The 22,254-nt window shown below is 38.9% G+C and overlaps 1 protein-coding gene across 1 annotated transcript in view; it reads right to left on the reverse strand.

Moving 5' to 3' along the window:
- LOC140726616 (protein diaphanous homolog 3-like) overlaps positions 1-22,254 on the reverse strand; it is a 567,224-nt gene that overhangs the window by 288,976 nt on the left and 255,994 nt on the right. The window contains exon 17 of the mRNA XM_073043216.1: positions 22,117-22,231. Coding sequence (XP_072899317.1) covers positions 22,117-22,231 — 115 coding nt within the window. The remainder of the gene's footprint in view (positions 1-22,116; positions 22,232-22,254) is intronic.

A 22,254-nucleotide genomic window follows, 5' to 3' on the forward strand; every position in this document is an offset into this window, starting at 1 on the left:
GATGCTGCCCAAGCGCACAGACTTTGCTGTACACAGTGCACTCAGTCATATATTGATACTGGCTGCAGTAAATCAAATTACTTCTGACTGAAGATAATTCTGGAAGTTTCAAACATTATTTTTGCACTTACCTGACAGATTCTATCATGATAGAAAGTGAGGATGTTCTTGGAGCATAAATATTCTAACACCATTGGATGTGGGTGTGGCAGTGCTATAGTTTTGAATTCATATGGTATACTAGCTCTATAATAATTTAGCTCTTCAAGCAATATTAACTGATTAGTCAGAACATTTGGTTTATATAACTATAACATAATGTCCCTACTCCCAAACTTATTGGTGAGTACTACGTACAGTTTACAGGAGACAGGAGAGACTGTCCAGCTGGAGAGGGTTCAGGAGAGATTTACGAGTTTCCCTGGACTAAAGGGTGAGAGTTATAGGGAGAGGTTGGCCTCATTGGACCTTTTCCCCTTGGAGCACAGGAGAATGAGAGGTAATCTTACACAAGTTTATAATATCATGAGAGGTATGGAGAGGGTCAATAGCTTTAAATTCCCTGGTGTTAACATATCAGAGGATCTGTACTGGGACCATCACATAAGTGTCACCACAAAGAAGACGCAACTTCTATTTTCTTAGAAGTTTGCATAGATCCAGAATGTCACCATAAACTTTGACGAACTTCTGTAGATGCACAGTGAAGACTATCCCAACAGTTGTATCATCACCTGGTATGGAAACACCAATGCCCAGGAACAGAAAAGGCTACAGAAAGTAGTGGATACAGCCCAGTCCATCACAGACAAAGCCCTCTCCACCAATGAGTACAGTTACGTGAAGATCTGCCACAAGAAAGCAGCATCTATCATCAAACATCCCACCATCCGGGCCATGTCCTCTTCTTGCTACAACCGTCAATTTCACTCACCACTATGCTGAACTAATTCTCTGATCTACAGACTCACTTTCAACAACTCTTTACAGCTCACGTTCTCCAACAACTCTTTACAGCTCACGTTCTCAATATTATTTTTACTTTCAGTTTGTCTTTTTTGCATATTGGTTGTCTGTCTTTGTATATGTATAATTTTCATAAAATTCTATTAGAAACATAGAAAACCTAGAGCACAATACAGGCCCTTCGGCCCACAATGCTGGCCAGACATGTCCTTACCTTAGAAATTACCTAGGGTTACCCATAACCCTCTATTTTTCTAAGCTCCATGTCCCTATCCAAAAGTCTCTTAAAAGACCCTATCGTATCCTCCTCCACCACCATTGCCAGCAGCCCATTCCACGCTCTCATCACTCTCTGCATAAAAAATCTTACCCCTGACATTTCCTCTGTACCTACTTCCAAGCACCTTAAAACTGTGCCCTCTCGTGCCAACCATTTCAGCACTGCGAAAAAGCCTCTGACTATCCACATGATCAATGCCTCTCATCATCTTGTACACCTTTATCAGGTCACCTCTCATCCTCCATCACTCCAAGGAGAAAAGGCTGAGTTCACTTAACCTATTTTCATAAGGCATGCTCCCCAAACCAGGCAACATCCTTGTAAATCTCCTCTGCACCCTTTCTATGGTTTCCACATCCTTCCTGTAGTGAGGCGACCAGAACTGAGTACAGTACTCCAAGTGGGGTCTGACCAGGGTCCTACATAGCTGCAACATTACCTCTCAGCTCTTAAACACAATCCCACAGTTGATGAAGGCCAATGCACTGTATGCCTTCTTAACACAGAATCAACCTGCGCAACAGCTTTGAGTGTCCTATGGACTCAGACCCCAAGATCTCTCTGATCCTGCACACTGCCAAGAGTCTTAACATTAATACTATATTCGGCCATCATATTTGACCTACCAAAATGAACCACCTCACACTTATCTGAGTTGAACTCCATCTGCAACTTCTCAGCCTAGTTTTGCATCCTATCAATGTCCCGCAGTAACCTCTGACAGCTCTCCACACTATCCACACCTCCAACCTTTGTGTCATCAAGCAATTTTACTAACCCAGCCCACCACTTCCTCATCCAGGTCATTGATAAAAATCACGAAGGGAAGGGGTCCTGGAACAGATCCCTAAGGCACACCACTAGTCACTGACCTCCATGCAGAATATGACCCGTCTACAACCATTCTTTGCCTTCTGTGGGCATGCCAGTTCTGGATCCACAAAGCAATGTCCCCTTGGATCCTATGCCTCCTTCCTTTCTCAATAAGCCTTGCACGGGGTACCTTGACAAATGCCTTTGCATGGGGTACCTTGTCAAATGTCTATTATGTTTATTTCTTCCAGTAAAAGGATTTTTAAAAATGAATCTCTTAGTAATACATGGCAACATACATGTTCAAAGTTCAAAAATTCAAAGTAATTTATTAAGATACATATGTCAACATTTCCAACCCCGAGATTCATTTTCTTGCTCGCATTCACAATAAGTACAAAGAAAAACACAGGCAAATATTAATAAATAAATAAACAATAAATATTGAGAACATGAGATGAAGAGTCCTTGAAAATGAATCCATGTGGAAACAATTTAGTGTTGGGATGAATGAAATTGAGTGAAGTTATTCCCTCAAGTTCAACAGCCTGGTGGTTGAAGGGTAATAACTATTCCTAAACCTGGTTGTGTGGGTCCCGAGGCACCTGCACCTCCTTCCGGATGGCAGCAATGAGATCAGAGCATCATCTGGATGGTGGGGGTCTCTGATGATGGATGCTGCTTTCCTGCAGTAGCACTCTATGTGGATGTGTTCAGAGGTGGAGAGGGCTTTACCTGTGATGGACTGAGCTACATCCACTACCTTTGGTAGGCTTTTCCATTCAAGGAGATTGGTATTTCCATACCAGCCAGTGATGCAATCAGTTAGTATATTCTCCAACACTTATCTACAGAAGTTAGTCAACTTTTTGGATGACATGCCAAATCTTTGCAAACTTCTAAAAAGTGCTTTCTTTGTAATGACGCTTACATGCTGGACCCAGGACAGATCCTATGAGATGATGACATCTTTGACAATAAACTTACTTTTACTTACTTTTTATTTTACTTATACTTTGGTAATAAATTTACTTTTAATTTTGAACTTATAGTCATACACTTTTCCCCTATCAGTGGAGAATCCAACACTAGAAGGCACTGATGCAAGAGAGGAGAGATTTAAAAGAGACCCAAGAGGCAACTTCATTACACAGAGGGTAGTTAATATCTGGAATGAGCCGCCAGAGGGAGTGGCCAAGACATTGGGATAGGTAAGTGGATGGGAAGAGCTTGGATGGTTATGGGCTGAATACAGGTAACTGAGGCTCTTGGGCCCAAGAGCCTGTTTCTGTGCTTTATGATTAACATGCAGATATCTTGATTTATAGTTTAAACAAACTGGCATCAAACTTTGATGTACATTTCATCCTCTTAGTAGCATGCTCTTCTACATTCCTCACTGAGCCAAAATCCATCTTCTGGCTTGTTGGTAACTACAGACTGAGGAATTTGTAAGCCATGAACTTACAAATTATGGCAAGATAATCTAGTGCTGCTACTGATGTTAGTTCATTTCATCTCAATGTTTCAAAACTGAATGATAATCTCATTTAGCAATGATAGATGTCCACATAGGTATCTGCAGAATAGCATCTCCATACCACCATGCAGTGATTACTTTTGTGAACACATTCATCTAAAACAGACTGAATACTGAGAAAGAAGGTCTTTCTCTTACAAATTGGTTCACTGCATGGCATACACTTTCTGCCAACATGGTCATTTAGGACTCAGCCAGCTCTGCTATAAACCACTCTCGCTGATGGAATAAGCACCAGAATTCCTCAAGCCAAAGGAATTCTCTACCCTTAATGTTACCCTAATTTTTCTTCTTGATTAATCAGCTTATGTAAAGTGTAAATCAGGTTTCCTCATCTACACACGATAATACCAATGACTGGTATTCAGAATCAATGTTGAGTATTTTCTGCGTTTTCTCCTCTGAAATGGATGCCACCTGCTCGCACCTCAGTAGGCTATGACTGACAGTCAAACAGGGCATACCTAGCAATGGAATATTTGTGGAGTAGTTTGCAACACAACATGCATCCAGCCAACCTACTCCAGTACTAACAACATTGACAATCAACACAGTTCATATCAATCAGTCTCTACACAGTCCCATTATTCCCTAATGCCTGCCCTACACATGACAACTTGAAACAGCTTTGATTTCCAACTTTTTCTGGTTCTGATGAAAAATCAATGATAGGAAATGTTAACTGTTTTTCTTTCCAAGATGCTGATTAATATTTCCAGAGTTCCCATACTTATTTCAGATTTCTTTCCGTGTTGCTTAAAATTTCATAATCTGCTCAGACTTGTTTTGAGCATTTGTAATGGTGCTATCATCAGACTGTACTCCAAATAAATACACACACACACACACAAACAAACTCACTGGAGCTGTATTCAGCTTAGTTACGGAAAGCTGAATTTACCTAAAAAATTAGCTTTTCAGAAAGCAAAATATAATTGACTTACCTTAAACTGTGATTACTTATCTTTGCTGAACAGATATTGGAAGTTCAATTTTCTACTTGTTGTTTCGAAAACCCTGTTAAACATCACAGTGTGCAGGAGATACAACTAGCTGACAAAACAAACAAAATGCTGGAGGAACTCAGCAAATCAGACAAAATCCTTACAAGGAAACAAATGGTTGGCATTTCTGGCCGAAATCCTTCACCCGGACTACTAGGATGTGTGGATTCCGTCAATTTCACCAATATACCAAGTACGCATGCCTCCATTGAAACAATGAAAGGACTCATTAAGGCTAATAGGTGGCTAGTGCCCACTGGAAGACACAAATGAGGATATTCTCCAGAACACTCACTCATCGTTCTTGACTTGGTTGCTGCCTTGGAAGAAGGCTTCAAGATTAGAGATAGATGCGATAAGCCATTACGTAAATAATGTAAGGGGGTTCATTTCAATCAAAGCAGTGCTCAATAAGGTCTTCTTTAAGTGATGCACAATTGGGCCTCATGAGACGTGGAACAGCCTGTTTGTACAGATGTGGCCCTTGAGTCAGAAAGGCCATCCCCATGAGAACAAGCATCCAGGAAGTACTGAGCAGATGAACAATGCCTATAAGTGAATGTCAAAATGTATTCTGACATCCTTCATGTGTTATTTAAAAAGCAAACAAAAGAAGGCCACAAAAAAAAAATCAGACTTCACAACCCATAAGAGAACTCTTAGTTTTTGATATCCATTGCAGGTCCCTGAATTTAATACAACTTGGATTATGCAGCACACAACATTAAGAGTATCACACAAAGGAGCTGGAGCTATTCAGTGGGTCCAGCTGATCTAAATTCTAGGCAAATTAGAATAAGAATCAGAATCAGGTTTAATATCACTGGTACATGTCATGAAATATATTGTTTTGTGGCAGCAGTACTTGAAATACATAATAAAACAACCATAAATCACAATAAGAAATATAAATAAATTAAGTAATGCAAAAAGAGAGCAAAAAAAGTGAGGTAGTGTACATGAGTTCATTTTCCATTCAGAAATCTGATGGTGATAAGGAAAAGATTAAATTTCATCTTAGTAAGATAACTATTTTGCTGCAGCAATTCCAAATGCTCGAAATGTAGATCTTATCTGTAGTGTATATTGTCATAGATTTCTTCTTTGCTGGATCAATCTGATGCTTGTAGAAAGGGGTTTGTGGGTATTGTTACTACAACAGTCAAACTTAATTTGGAGCAAAGGTGGTCTTCTAGCTGCTCCTAACCACACAGCAAATTTATCTCTATATTCCTCCTTAGCTAGATACACAGTTGCAGTATAAATAGTAAACACCTATTGAAATCCAAATCTGTAATTTGCATAGATTTTGTTGAAATTTTAAATGCAATTTCCCTCAAACTCAAAATTACTCAAGCTGCTAAGCATTTGGGTGGGATGATAACACCCACAAGGATAGGAGTTCATATCCCATTTCCTACAGAATGAAAGATCTAAAAAGTCATGCAATGGACCTTTTCATGAACTTACAATATCTTCAGCTGTCCACTTTCAAACCGAGTGCTCCTCATCTTGAATTGAGTTCTATAATAAACTGTGCACAATAGAAGATCACAGTGCAAGTCTTTGTGCTGTTCACATCACCACAAAGCAGAAAGGATGTCATTACACCCAAGGGCACAGATGGGATTTGTCAGATGTTAACAATAGAAATTTTGCTATGAGCAAAAATGGGGTTATCTAGCATAGATTTCTTTTGCAACAGAGGAAAATTAGGTTGAATAAAATTATAATGCATTAAGGAATTATAGAAAATTTCTTTTTTTTCAGGGAGACAGTTATGGAGTATTAATTCTTTTTCTAATTCTTATAATAATTACTTTAAACCAATATGCTTCGGTTTTTGATATCACGTGCAAGGAAAATACATCCTTTCTATTTATTCACCAACCCTCAAACTATGATCTAAGAAGCATTGTATTGTATATGATTCCAGCATAACTACCCTCATCGTATTTAATGTCAGGAAATCCTTTTTAACCATTTTGTCCCTCCTGTTATCTATAAGGAACTCTGAATAAATATTGCAATATCCCTATTCCTCCACACCTCTCAACATTCTGCTATTTATAAAATATTCTCTCAACTTGTTCCCTTTCACAAAATGCCTCACACCTCTTTGGATTGTTCCATTTGCCACTTTACTCCTCAATTAACTAGAATTTCTAAACACTTCTTAAGTCAAAACCTTTGCCCCTTGTTAACCAATATCATCAGCAAATTTGATTAAATCCAATTCATTAATATATACAACAACAAGGGACAAGAGTACAGCCTTGCTAACCCCACAGATAAGAACCTTCCAGTCACAAATATGCCTGCCTGTCATTATCCTCTACTTCCTTCCAGACACAAATTTTGGATCCAATTTGTCATTCTCTTGAATTCTACGTAACTTAACATTTTTAATCAGCCCAGCATATGTTTGCTCATCCAGAACAAAAAGGTATTTGTCTTCCAGTTTCCCTGCTCCTTGAAAGACATCTGAGAATTGAAGTCACTGCTTGTGGTGAATCAATCTTCATAGTGCTATCACTGTCCATTTACCTTGATCAGTCCCATCTGCTATACTGAACCAATGCCAAGTACGGATGTAACATCTTTATTTTTCTTGTCTACTGTGCTGAAAACTACAAACTCCTCATAACTCAGTTCACCACCTTCAGAGCATTACCTTGCAAGCTTCGGTGCTGTATATTAATAAGACATAACTCATTAGCTTCAACTGCACCAGTTTTAGATTGACGACTTGCTTAGAGTCACATTGAATTGTCACTGCTAACTCTTGCACGAACATCTTTACACTGATGCAACTAGCAAGCATCTTTTACAAGCATTAACCATTCTTGGCACAAAATATATTGGATCTGACATGCTGCTTTTTCAGTGCCAGGAGTCAACATAAACCAGTGACAAAGTAGGAGCTGCCAACATTTAGAAATGTGACTGAATACTTGTGATCAAAGCTCCAGTCTTGCACTGGCATATAATTGGCATATATCTATGACATGATTTTGTGAGCAGTATCTTTTTTGGATTGTAACATAGGAAATTAAATATTGCCCTGGAAGCAATTGTTAATCAATAATCAGTGGTCACACTCAAAACAGGTGTTATTTTAATTAGTAAGCCGAGAGAAACGCCAATAATAGGAAAATCCTTATATTTATATTGCCCTAGAACAGATTTAGAGAGCACTACAGCACTGAATCGGGTCCTGTGACCCATCCAGTCCAATTTCAGAACACTTTCACCATGGCAACTCCTTATCATAACACGAGCTACCCTTACCCGACCAACAGCTCATCCTTCTGGACACTGCTCTCGTTTATGATACCGCTTCAGTCACCTTCCCAACCCACCATATTTTCTGCCTATGACTTTGCCTTGTTAAGTTCACATCCAGTATGTGAGAAATGAGCACCTTGACAATTAAAGGAAGGAAACTGGGAATGCCTGGATTAGAATCTTCCACAGCTGTTGGCTGTCATTAATCATGAGGCCCTCCCCGGATTGCAACAGGCTTCCATTCCTGCGAACTGTTTGCAACCCAGGAAAATGTATAAGGAAGTGGATCACAAGAGAGCGCACAGTCTTGGGGAAAGCAGCTGCTGGTCAGCCTCACTGGCTCAGTGTGAACAAGTGACATTGCTCAGAGCAACCATTTTGCTTTGTTCAGTTGTTGCAACTTGTTGGATTTGTTTGGGGGAGGGTGTTAAATGCGAGAAATGCTTATGGAATTGGCCCATTTCCACCCGCAGCCATAACATCCATCCAGCCAGCAAAGGCTGCCCATAAGTTAGTTGTGAGCAGCTTGGGAGTTGGGGGGGGAAGGGGTGCATGGCACCTTCTCAAAGCTTTACATTAAATGCAATATAATATAATTAGTTTTTCATGTTTAAGTCTTAATTTGATACATTTGACAAGGTTAAAATTAAAGGAGCTACTTACAAGAAACATACATAGCCAAATTCAATTAATTGTGATCGAGGCTTGCTTTGGTAGACCAGAAAAAAAAATCAAATTATGTTATGAACATTTGGGAGCACATTGACATTTACTCTAATAGCCCATAACTAGTAAGTGCATGTTCATTTTCTCCAAAATTTAGAGAATAGCCCCATTAACACTCTTTCCACTTACACAAAGGGGGAGAGGGACAAGTTTAAATTTAGATACATCTGGAAGGAAAAGTTTTATATCCAAGTATTAATTACTGATTCATCACAGTGAAAATAAATTAAAAATGAGAAAGCAACAATTCCCTGAATAGGGCATGGAAACTGAGGTACAACATTAACCTTTACATCCATAGCAATAGCTACGAAGTAGAAAGAGGGAGAGAGGCAGAGACTCAGGAGAATTACAATCATCAAGGAGGTGGGGATGAGCATGTTGTTAGAGCTGCGAGCAGACAAATCTCTGAGTTTTGATGGACTTCACCATTGGTCAGAAAAGTAGTGAAATCGTATATGAATGGGTTTTAACTTTCCAAGACTCCCCATTTTCAAGGAAGCTTCCATCAGATTGGAAAACAACAATTATAACTGATTTATGCAAAAAGGAAAGAAAACAGGCAAAGAAAACTACAGCCCAGTTAACTTAACATCTGCCAAAGGGAAAATATTTATATTAAAGATGTTGTAACAAGCCAGTTAGAAAAATTCAAAATAATTGAGCGAATGAAATGTTTTATGATGAAAGGAAAATCAAGTTCCACCAAACTATTTAAGTTCTTTGTAGAAGTAACGTGTGCAATAGATAAAGGAGAATGAATAAGCCTTCTAAGATTGCCAGAAAGTATTTGATGCTGTGTCACTTCAGAAGCTATTGCAGAATATAAAAGCTCCCTAAGATGATGGGAGTGGGAACTGAAGGATGGGTGAGCTATCGAACCATGCCACCATCTTCAGGGAACCATTCAAGGGGTGGGCGGGGAATGGAGAGGAGACAAATGCAGCAGTAATTCAGAATAGTACAGTCAGGGGAATAGACACAACTATTTGTTTCAAGGATTAGGAGTTCTGATGAAGGTGGTGTTCTGTGCTTGGTACTCGAGTTCAGAACATCTCATCTGACTTGCAGAGGAATTTGAAGTGGGAAGGGACAGATCCTGTTGTCATAGTCCAAGTGGGTTACAATGACATAGGAAGAACAAGGAAAGACGTTCTGTTGAGGGAATTAGAGCAGCGACGGACTGATTAAAATATATAACCAAAAATGTATTATTTCTGAATTGTTACCAAAGCCTTATGCAAATTGGCACAGGGTTAATAACATCAGAGAGTTAAATGGAGAAGTGGGTTCGAGTTCGAGGGATATTGGCACCAGCACGTGGGAAGGATGTAGCTGTTCCGACGGGATGGGCTCCATCTGAATCATGCTGGGACCAAGGTCTTGGTGAATCACGCTACGAGGGCTCTGGATAGGGCTCTAAGAGGGTGGGGGGTTGGGAGTAGATTCAACAGTTTGGAAAAGTGAGGATGAAGTAAAAGGGAAGGACAGTGGAGGAGAAGTTACATTAAGTCTCCAGAATAAAACAAAAGACAAAAAGTTAAGAAAGGGATAAGAATTTTACTTGCAGAAACATGGAGAAAAGATTGAAAAGATTGATGAATACAGGACTGAATGCATGCAGTGTACAAAATAAGGTAGAAATTGGCAGGTATGGCATTGTTGGCATCATTGAGTCATGGCTGAAAATAAATCACAACTGGGAGCTTGACATCCAAGGATACATATTGTATTGAAAGGACAGGCAGATAGACAGACAAGGTGGGGTGGCTGTGTTGGTAAAAACAATTGAAATCAATACTTAGGAAGAGGTAACAAAGTTCGGAAGATGTAGAATCCTTGTGTGTAGAGGTAAGGAACTGCAAGGATAAAAAGAGCCTGATGAGAGTTATATACAGGCCTCCAAACAGTAGCCAATAAATTACAACAGAGGATAGATAAGGCATGTAAAAAGAGCAATGTTACAATGGTCATGGGGGTTTCAACATGCAGGTAGATTACAAAAATCAGGTTGGTGCTGAATCCCAAGAGAAAGAATTTGTAGAATGCTAACAAAATGGCATTTACAAACAGCTTATGGTTGAGCCCACTAGGGAAAAGGCAATTCCAGATTGGGTACTGTGTAATGAACCTAAATTGATTAGGAAGTTCAAAGTTCAAATGTAAAAGTAAATTTATTAACAAGATACATATATGTCACCATATACAACTGTCAGATTCATTTACTTGTGGGCATATCAATAAACCTATAGAATAATAACTATAACAGAATCAATGAAAGACTGCCCAACTTGTTTGTTCAACCAGAGTGCAGGAGACAACAAATTGGGCAAATACAAAAAGCAAGAACTAATAAATAAATAAATAAGCAATAAATATCGAGAACATGAGATGAAGAGTCCTTGAAGGTGAGTCCATTGGTTGTGGGAACATTTCAGTGACAGGGCAAGTGAAGTTGAATGACATTACCCCCTTTTGTTTCAAGAGCCTGATGGTTGAGAGGTAGTAACTGATCCTGAACCTGGTGGTATGAGCCCAGGCGCCTCTGTACCTTCTTCCTGATGGCAGCAGCGAAAAGAAAGCATGTCATGGGTGGTGAAGATCCCTGATGATGAATGCCGCTTTCCAGCTCACCATTGAGAGGGCTTTCCCATAATGGACTGGACTGTATCCACTACTTTTTGTAGAATATTCAGTTCAAGAGCATTGGTGTTTCCATTCCACTACCTGGTACAGTTCCATACCAGTTGGGCCTGTTTTCACTGGAGTTTAGAAGAATGGTGGGGGGTGTGGGATCTCACTGAAACTATTGAATATTGAAAGGCTTAGTTAGAGTGGATGTGGAGAGGATCTCTCCCATAGTGGGGCAGTCTTGAACCAGAGGATACAGCCTCAAAATAGAGGGTTGTGCTTTTAGAACAGGAATGAGGAGGAATTTCTTCAGCCAGATGATATTCATTGCAAAAGGTGATTGTGGAGACCATATCATTGGGTGTATTTAAAGCAGAGGTTGACAGGTTCTTGATTAGTAAGGGTGTCAAAGATTACAGGGAGAAGGCCCAAGAATTGGGTTGTGAGGGTAATAAATCTGCCATGATAGAATGGTGGGGCAGACTCGATGGGCTATAATACCTAATTTTGCTCATGTCTCATAGAGTCTTATTGTCTTGTGATGTAAAATATAATGTACAAGTATGAAGAGAAGATTGGCTGACTAATAGAAATAAAGACATGACATGAAATGAGTCTTTCCTTGTCAAAATGTAATGAGTTCAGGATTATGCTACACTAGCAATAGCAAAATTTATTTTTCCAACCCTAATTGCCCTTCAGTAGGTGTTGGCGTACCACAAAATTGGACCTCTACAGTCCTTTTGCTGAAGGTATATCCACAATGCAGTTGTGTAGGGAGTTTATAGATTTAGACTGAGCAACAAAAAAAGGTGCATCAATACATTTCCAAGAAACCCACAGGGTTGCACAGTTCCAAAGTATTTGCTGCCCTTCCCTCTGGTAGTAAAGGTTATGGATTTAGAAATTAATCAGTAAAGGCTTGAGGAGAAACTCCACTGCTTTTTGTAATTGGAACATACTACAGCCACTGAAAGCTAATGCCAGAGATATTAACAATCTATAAAACTTCCTTCCACAAGTGTGCAGAAACATTACAAATGTCATTTCAAGTATTAGGATGCTTACTGTCTACAAAATATTTGCTAATTGTTTTTACTGACGTGGGCATTTGGAATTGATAGTTTAAAACTAAAATTGAAAATTGTTTAGATTACATTTGTTCGATTTAAAAGGCAGGAAATATTTCCATGAGAATACCTTTCACTACATATCCTCATTTGCAACCAAATTTATTATCGTCAATATGACTGTAAAGAAAAAGAATATTGTTTTCTAGCATCTATACTAAGTCTACAGAGATGCTCTTCCATGTTTTTAAGTTCCATCACCTGTTATCGATAAGTTGGTGAACGTATACAGTAGGCTATCTGTTATATATTAAAAAATTTCAGCGAGCTTGCATGCCACATGAGACACACTGGTTACAAAACTGAAGCTCTGCAGTGCTCAGCTTTGAGGTGCAAGGACATAAATAACAAACATGAACATGTTTGGCAAGAACCATCTCAAGCACTGCATTTGGTACAAAAGAATTGAATTCAAAAACAGTTCCCACATATATATGGAGAGCAGCAAAATATTCTGTCAATCCTATCGTTCAGCTAACTTGACACCAGTGGTATGAAATTAGACATCACCAATACAGCTAATACATATTCAACTCACACACCAGCAGTGAGCCATAGGAATGCCACCAGTGCACCATCCCATTTAACATGTCCCACTGAAACAAACATGTTATTTAAAGATCGTGCATATTCTGGGGACTGGCACCTTATAAAATTAATTGTGGAGACTTTTCAAACAGCACCTTCACTCTGTCCTCAACAGGCAGAGGTTCCTGGTGGCCAACCATCTTAATTCTACTTCTCATTCCCATTCTGATATGTTGGTGTATGGCCTTCTCTACTGACGTGATGAGGACATGTCAGGTTGGAGGAGCAACACCTCATACTCCATCTGGGTAGCTTCCAACCTGACAGCATGAACATGGATTTTTCTAGCTTCAGGTAATTTCTCCTCCCCACTTATTTTTTCCATTCCCCATTCTGGTCCCCCTCTTATCCCTTTCTCTTCTCCTCACCTGTCCATCAGTTCCCTCTAGTACCCCTCCTCCTTCCCTTTCTCCCATGGTCTAGCCTCCTCTTCTATCAGATTTCTTTTTCCTCTGTCCTTTGCATTTTCCACCTATTACCTCCCAGCTTCTATATTCATTCCCCCTCCCCACCCACCTAACTACCCCATCACCTAGCCTCACCTATCACCTGCCAGCTTGATCTCCTTCCCCTCCCCCCACTTTATTCATCCCCCTTTATTCCAGTCCTCATGAACGGTCTCGGCTTGAAGCGTTGACTGCTTATTTCTCTCCAGAGATGCTGCCCAACCTGCTGAGTTCCTCTGGCATTTTGGGCGTGTTTCAAACAGCAATTAAATTCTCTGGATGTCCAACACATAATTAATCCTTTAACAACGCGAAGCAGATATAGTCATTCACTTGCTGTTTTCTAGTACTGTGCCTTGCAAATTGGTTGCTTGTTTTCTGACATTACAAATGCAATTTTTTAACATTTATTAACGTGGTACTGACACATTTACAGATGAAAGCTTACGCCAAATCACAGATGTATTTAAAGGGAAGCTAAATTAATACACAAAGGGTAATTGTATATCCCTTGAAATAGTTCTTCTCTAATTTCATCATCATTTGCACTTCTGATGAAATTAGAGGAGAAATATTTTGTGACTTTCATGAGCTGGTTTGGCCAAGTGATCAATTTCTCTGCTATTCCCCTATACTCTATTTAAACCTTTTATATTTATCATGCCACTCCACCTCAGTACTAGAGACAAATAATTGGTCTAAAAATAAACAGTACTTTTTTTAAAATCACTAACTTTTATTGCAACACCAGCAAATTACATTCAATACAACCAGTTGCTGATTACATTTTGACTGTTTAACCCAGCCACCCCAACCTTCATCACCATCCCACCGTCCACCCCTCATCCTCTTCTTCATCCCCACACCCCTCTCTCTCCCCCCCACCAAAAAAATAAACAGTACTTTAAACTCCACCATTTATGCAATGATTTAAGCTTCCACAAATAGAAAGGGTACAATCAACAATCCAGAAGTGCAACCAAACACAAAACATCAAATTCATCTTGAAAACTAGATAGCTGCTATCAAAAATCACTTTTGTTCTGAGACAATTCTGTTATTATGTTTTCTCACTACACTGAAGCTTAAATTGTGTAATCAAATTAACATACTGTAATTATTAAATTTTAGTTGATCTATTCAAAGAGTTGCCATTGTGTCAGTTTTTTGAAACACCTCTGTTATTGCATTGTGTTATTAGTTACACCAAAATATTCCATTTCTTCTAAAATAATTTTTATTGGATAATTGGCTGAAAAGATTAATCATGGTGTTAAAAAGTCAATTTTATATCAGTGATTCAATGAGACTGAACTAGCAACACATAACACAAGAAAAATCAAGATGGCGGATATTCACAGATCCTGTATTTATCTAGAGCTGTAGAGAAAACACAGCTGTACACATATTATAAATATTTATGTCTCATTTTCGTCATACTTTCCAAACAGCTTTTTCTTTGCACATTCTAACAATTCTTCAGTTTGTTAGCAAGATGACATTTTTCAGAAATCCCTGTATTTTTTATTTTAGAGGTACAGTGTGGAATTGGCTCTTCCAGCTTTTCAAGTGCACCACCCAGCAACTCCTGATTTTACCCGAGGGTGCAGAGGAGATTTACAAGGATGTTGCCTGGATTGGGGAGCATGCCTTATGAAAACACATTGAGTGAACTCAGCCTTTTCTCCTTGGAGCAACAGAGGATGAGAGGTGACCTGATAGAGGTGTATAAGATAATGAGAGGCATTGATCGTGTGGATAGTCAGAGGCTTTTTCCCAGGGCCGAAATGGTTGCTACAAGAGGACAAAGGTTTAAGGTGCTGGGTAGTAGGTACAGAGGAGATGTCAGGGGTAATTTATTTTTTTTTTTTACGCAGAGAGTGGTGAGTGTGTGGAATGGGCTGCCGGTGACGGTGGTGGAGGCCGATATGATAAGGTCTTTTAAGAGACCTTTCAATAGGTACATGGAACTTAGAAAAATAGAGGGCTATGGGTAAGCCTAGTAATTTCTAAGGTAGGAACATGTTCAGCACAACTTTGTGGGTTAAAGGGCCTATATCGTGCTGTAGGTTTTCTATGCTTTCTAACTGCGGGAAAATTTACAATGATCAATTAACCTACTAACCAGTACATCTTTGGACTGTGGGAGAAAACGGGAGGTCTCGGAGAAAACCCATGCATTTCATCGGGAGGACATACAGACAACGTTGGAATTGAACACCGAACTCCAATACCCCGAGCTGTAATTACTTCCATGGTGTCCCCACTCCAATGTATTCCGCTTCCCCAACTACTGCAGTGAGCAAGCATAAATAATCTGTAAGAAAGGAAATTTTCACCACTGCAGGGAAATAAAAAGGTGGAGAACAGAACTGAGTGGACTGCACTATTGGGAGCCAGCACAGACCTAGTGGGTTGCATGAACCCCTTTTGTGCAATGAGAGAATGTTTGAACTGGAAGGTTCAATTATTCATTTACCTTCTCTTCATGTAAATTTATCACCCAGAACCATGTAGAGATAACAGAATGAAGAATTAAATGGATAAAGCTTCACCTTTTTAATTTACTAGTGTCCAGTGATTAATTCTAATTGCAGTTCAATCGCGGCTAATAAAAAATTCATGGGTTAAAAACTGTAGTCAATGAGAGCAAAGTTAGTCATCAGGATACACAAGCACAGTAAAGGGAGTGGAAAGGCCATTGGTTTAAACAGCATGTATTTCAATGAAAGTAGCTAGACAGCTGAGGTGAGTGAACTCAGGACGTGGATTGCCTCTGGGAAAAGAGATATCAAAGCCACAACAGAAACATGACTCAGTGATGGGCAGGACTGGCACCTCAGTGTTCCAGGGTACAAATGCCACAAGCATGACAGACATGTAGGTAAGAGGGGAAGTGGATTTGCCTTCTTGATGAAACAGAACAACAATGAAAAAACCTTTGCCCTTATAAATTTTATACCTCTGTCAAGGGAAAAACATTCTAACTCCTTACCCTATCCATGTCTCTCAAAGTCATGTATACGTCATCTGTCAACCTCCTTCACTCCAAGGAAAACATGCCCAGCCTATCTCCCCATAACTAAAGTCATCCAATCAAGGCAGCACTCTGGTGAATCTCCTCTGCACACTCCCCAGTGCAATCACATCCTTCTTACAGTGTTGTGATGAGAACAGTGCAGAGTACTCTCAGTGCAGTCAAATCGGTCTTGGGAGTTCAAGTTGCTTTTTGTACGCGTGCAGTTTCTTCCACAGCGAACAGAGAGAGAGCAAACAAAAGTGCAATGATGATTTTTTTTCCAATGGGAGGTTTCCAGAGATTTTATGCCATAGAAGACACAGAGATGGGAACTATTTTTATTAATTATAACAGAGAATCATTTTGTCTGTGCTTTCCCAATTAGAGGACATTTATTCTGTTCTTGTTGCTATGGAATGTTCCAAGTTTTCAAATCGTTCCTGAAGGATGAAAAGTTTTACTGACTGTGCCACTTACTCACCAATGATGTACAATGTTCAATTCTATTCACAATACCTCAGCAAATGAAGCAGTGCATGCCTGCATACTGCTGGACCTCAGAAACATTCAGACACGATTAATCAGAAAGATAATATTTGATCATTGAAGTACCAGGAAATCTCCAACAACTGAGAGTCTTACAAATGTCTATCCTTGACATTTAATGGCATTACAATCAACAAGTTTCTAAAATCCTGAGTCACCAGTGATCAGAAACCCAACAATGGCAACAAGAGCAGGTCAGAGCCTGCAAAAAATACCTTACTTCCTGGAGATTACAATACTCAAGAAGCTTGACTTCCAAAACAAAGCAGCCTTCATAACTAGCATCCCATTAACCACTCTGATCGTTTTTTCCCTACAGAAAAGGTGATCAGTGACTGCAAAGTGTACTATCCACAAAATGCTATGTAGTTCCTCACCCAGGACATTTGACAGTACCTTGCAAAGTCACACTTCTTCTCATTAAGAAGGATAAGGGCAGTAGGTAGAAGGGAACGTCACTACCTGAAGGATCAGCTCTAAGTGAAATACTGTACTGACTTGGAAATATAACCACCCTGGAGCTCCCTAATCACTAACATTATGGGTATTCCTTCCCCTTCTTCTCAAGGGGAATTTGGATTAGGCAATAAATGCCAGCACTGCAGTGGCATTCTTCTAAATTAACAAATGAATAGATTCTGACTTATGACTGTACTGCACTTTTTCTGTAGCTTTTACACTTTATTCTGCTTTGTTATTGTTCTACCTTATTCTAGCTCAATACACTGTGTAATGGTTTGATCCATATAAAAAGAATGCAAAACAATCTTTTCACTGTCTCTTGCTACATGTGACAATAAGATATTAATACCAATTTTATTTAGCACTTAGATTTTGGGAGAATTTGAGATTCAACAAAAAAAGGAGATTCATCTCTGAACGATATCAGACCTGCATCAAAGGCATCTTATCCCTATACTTTCAATTACAATTTTGCATCAAAATGCTTGGATACTGTTATAAATGAGTTTTAAATTCTACACTACTGATTCAAGGGAAGACAGTTTCATGGCATTGCAATATCTTAGAGGAAGTAGTGCAGACAAATTAAGAGAAAATTAGATAAGAATTGCACAAGTCAAAATTTTAAAGATTTTATATAGAGCACTGGTATCAGTTCAACTGCATTTCAGTTGGATGTTACCAGTAGCAAGGGATCCTCAATATGGCAATTAACAAAAAAGAATTACAGAAGACAGACGCTGTAAATATCTCATTGCTAAGACATCAAACTAAACACTCAATTCCATAGGTATTGCTTCAATAACTGCAATCAGCAATGATCTCTTTAACATAAGCTGCAACCAACAATATTAAGCTTTCTATATCAGAGTAACATTAAAGAACAAACAAACCTTGTTCAATAAGTGGATTTTCAGAAGATGTGTAGATGAAGCCCCCACAACCTGGAAAGGCTAAGGAGGCACAAGAGATACTGCAAACTGCATTAAAGAGATCGAGTGATTCAGAGAAACATCAAAACCTGCACTGCTACCACAAAACAACTAATTTCATGACAATAAGTTAATGATATAAATCGAATTCTGAAAGAATTTTCTGAAAATCAACCTGAGAACTCAACATTTTATTGGTGAACAATGAAAATGCATTTGACGATTTTTCATATTTATTGCAGGAGTTGACTAGTTTCAAAGAATCAAATCCATATGCAGACACTATATATGAACACATCCCAATGAAGAAATGTGTGTTTTATAATAGTGTTCATAACGCAAAGTGAAAAACTGCTGAAATACTCATCAAAATTGAATAAAAATTGTGAAGGCCACAGCATGCAAATAAAAAAATAGAAGTGATGTCAACCAGAAGAGAGCAATCACTATATTAAGATCAACAATATGTTACAAACACAAACTGCCAAGTTCAAGAATCACATACAAAAGAACAGACAGAACAATATAGGGGAGATGTGCAAGGGCAAACCAAATAATAAGCCTAATGTCAACAAACCAGTATCATAAATCAATACCTACCAATCTAAAAGGAAATGAGTAAAAATCAAAATGAAGCTTCTGAGGAAATTAAGAAGAAACATAAAACAAGAAATATCATCAGATGATCCAGTTACCTGACTATTCCTACATTCTAGCTGGTGATTATAAATAAGACATTTGATGAGGATGAAGAGGAATACCATCTCACAAAAAGAGCAAAGTGACAGAAATGGACAGCAGAACACATAAGCCTGCAGATCAATGATATATAAAGAACGTCTGACCCTGCAGCTAGAAACCAAAAGGCCAAAGAAATTTCTCTCTCTCCTTTAGGAAGAGAGAGACAGAGACTTCACAAGTATTAAAGAATGGATGATACAGTTATGAGAGTAAATGGAAATCAAGGCACAGAGATCTGGGCACACAGATAGAATTTTGACACATTCAGTTTATGTAAGGGCATTGTGGAAATGGTGGTAGAGGTATAGAGGATTTTCACTACATCAACAGGGACTAATGACAGTACAAGTTCTTCCAGACAAATTTAGATCCTTTTTTTGGTGATAACTTATCACCACAGAAAGCTTAGATAAGAATTATCAAGCTCAAGAACGCAATGAGAAAGTGCATCCTGCCCTTCCATTCATCCACAATATCGCATCACTATGAAAATCAGCTTAAATTTATCAGATCTAACATGTAATCTAATTCATGCAAGGATTAGAAGAAACACCAAATTTGTCTCAGTGCTAGAGGATATGAAAGGACAAATTCGATTTGGGACTCTAAAAGTGCTGGCCTTCCTGTTAAGCTACAATTACTGTATATTTATGAGACCAATGGTAATCTGCTGGAATGAATCTTAACTGGCGCTTTTTGGAGATGTTAATCAAATTGTTTAGTATTGCCAGAATGTTCTGTTTTCATCCCAATCTCATCTAAATCAGTTTCCCCAAATCAAGCTTGAGAGATCTACAAAAGTTTTTGTGATTTCCAGTATATTACAAAAAATAACCAATAAAATTGCCTTTAAGTAACAGGATAAGTCATTCAGAGCTATGCTTTGCCATAGTTCTTATTTTAAGTGGTTATCTCTGTCTAATTTTTTAATAGAAACTTGGTGTATTTCAGCACATTACTGAGAGTTCAAAGAAGAATTTCAGGATCAGAATTCATTATCTTCTTGGTTAATGTCTGCCTCTATGCAATATTGACTTTCAAGAAAATCTATGAATCTCAAAAATGGAAACCTTACATGAACTAAAAAATGTGTAATCAAGCAACTAATTCATATTTTGTACAACGTGCCTTAAAGGCTATCACCCACCGGCTCTAACACCCACCATTATGAGATGCTTCAAAACAGAGATAGTGCCACAAATCCACACAGTTCCACAGCAGGTGCCATCTCTCTGACTTTACAGTCATCCCTTAAGCACCTGGCACCTACATCAGACGACTAGTTACTACATTACCACCTTCAGTACCATGATTCCAAGTAACTCATTTACAAACTCCAAGGATAACACTCGGCACTCCTTTTGGAGCTGGATCCTTGACTTTTGATTCACAAATTACAACCAGTGAGGTTAGAAGCAACACTTACACCATTATTATCCTCAACCAGTGATCCATAGGACTGCATCCTTTGTCCCTATTTTACTCCCAATGTAGCTATGACCGTGTAGCCAGATTCTGCTCTAACTCCAATGATACATTTGCAGATGACACCATTGAAGTGGGCCAGACCTTATAGAGAGAGTCAGGTTATAGGAAGGAGAGCCCAATAGCATGGTATCATAACAATAACCTTTTCCTCAATGTCAGCAAAAGCTGATCATTGACTTCAGGAAGCAGTGTGTGTGTCCCTGTATGTGTCAATGGATCAAGGCAGAGATGGCTGAAAGCTTCAAGTTCCTAGGTATAAACATCACCAATAGTTTCTTCTGATCCAGCCATACAGAAACCATGGTCAAGAAACTCCACTAGCACCTCTACCTCCTCAGAAAATTCAGCATGTCCCTACTGACCCTCACCAATTTTTACAAATACATCGTGAAAAACACCCAGATTCTTCATGGCTTGGTGTAGCAACTGCTCTGCTGAAAACTACATGAAACTGCACAGAGTTCTGGATATAGCTCAGTCCATCACAAAACCAGCCTCCCCTCCATGAACCCTGTCTACACTTCTGACAGCTTCAGGAAAGGAGCTAGCATAATCAGAAACCTCTCTTACCCAGAAAATTCTCTCTTCTTCCCCTTTCCATCAGTCTGAAGAATCAAAACCTTGAAAACAAGGGCAATGGGAATAAAGGACTTCTTCTACATTATAAGGCTCTTAAATGGACCTCTCATACAATAAAGAAGAATTTTTGACCTCCACTCTAACTCACCGTGGCCCTAGCAACTGATTGTCTAACTGCACTGCACTTTCTGTAATGTTTTTTCTAACATACATTTTGTGTTTTATTATTGCTCTTCACATTGTACTGCCTCAATGTACTTATATTTTGAAATGATCCACCTGGATGGCATGCTAACGAAGTGTTTCACTTTACCTTGGTTCACATAATAATAATAAACCAATTACTGACATAATAACAAGAGAAATTGCACAGAAAGGTCATTTAGTTCCTTTCACTGCACTGTATTCAATCAGGTCACAGCATTTCCTGCACTCATCCTGTCTGGTTCGAATGGACAACAAGTGCCTTTTTCTAAAGGCGGAAATAGCTAATACGAGAAAGCGTAATTTTAAGGTGATTGGAGCAAAGTATAGGAGGGGGATGTCAGGTAGGTTTTTTTTTAAACACAGAGTGGTGGGTGCGTGGAACATGATGCCAGGGTAGTGGTAGAGGCAGATACATTAGGGACACTTAAAAGGCTTTTAGATAGACACATAGATGACAGAAAATAGATGGCTTTGTGGGAGGAAAGTGTCAGACTGATCTTAAAGCAGGTTAAAAGGTCAACACAACATTGTGAGCTGACGGACCTGTACTGTACTGTTCTATGTATTAACACTGAACAAGTTGTCATCAAATAGTAAAAATATGCTCAATTTTCAAAGAATTAAATGTGACATACCTATCCACAAAAGTCAGACATAGAAATTGTCAACAATGTTTTGGATTTTGCAAATGCGCAGACAAGAATTTTTGCATTAAAAATCAACAAAGTACCTCGTTTCTGTGCACCAAATGTAACACTAATCTGAGCAAACAGGTCAGGATTTTCATATTTGTCTTCATTTGCTTTTATCCAGAAACAGTTCTCCGGCATTTCAACTGGTCTGATCTGTGGGGACAAATGATAAATGA

Source organism: Hemitrygon akajei, chromosome 4 (assembly GCF_048418815.1).
Source record: "Hemitrygon akajei chromosome 4, sHemAka1.3, whole genome shotgun sequence".
Lineage (NCBI taxonomy): Eukaryota > Metazoa > Chordata > Chondrichthyes > Myliobatiformes > Dasyatidae > Hemitrygon > Hemitrygon akajei.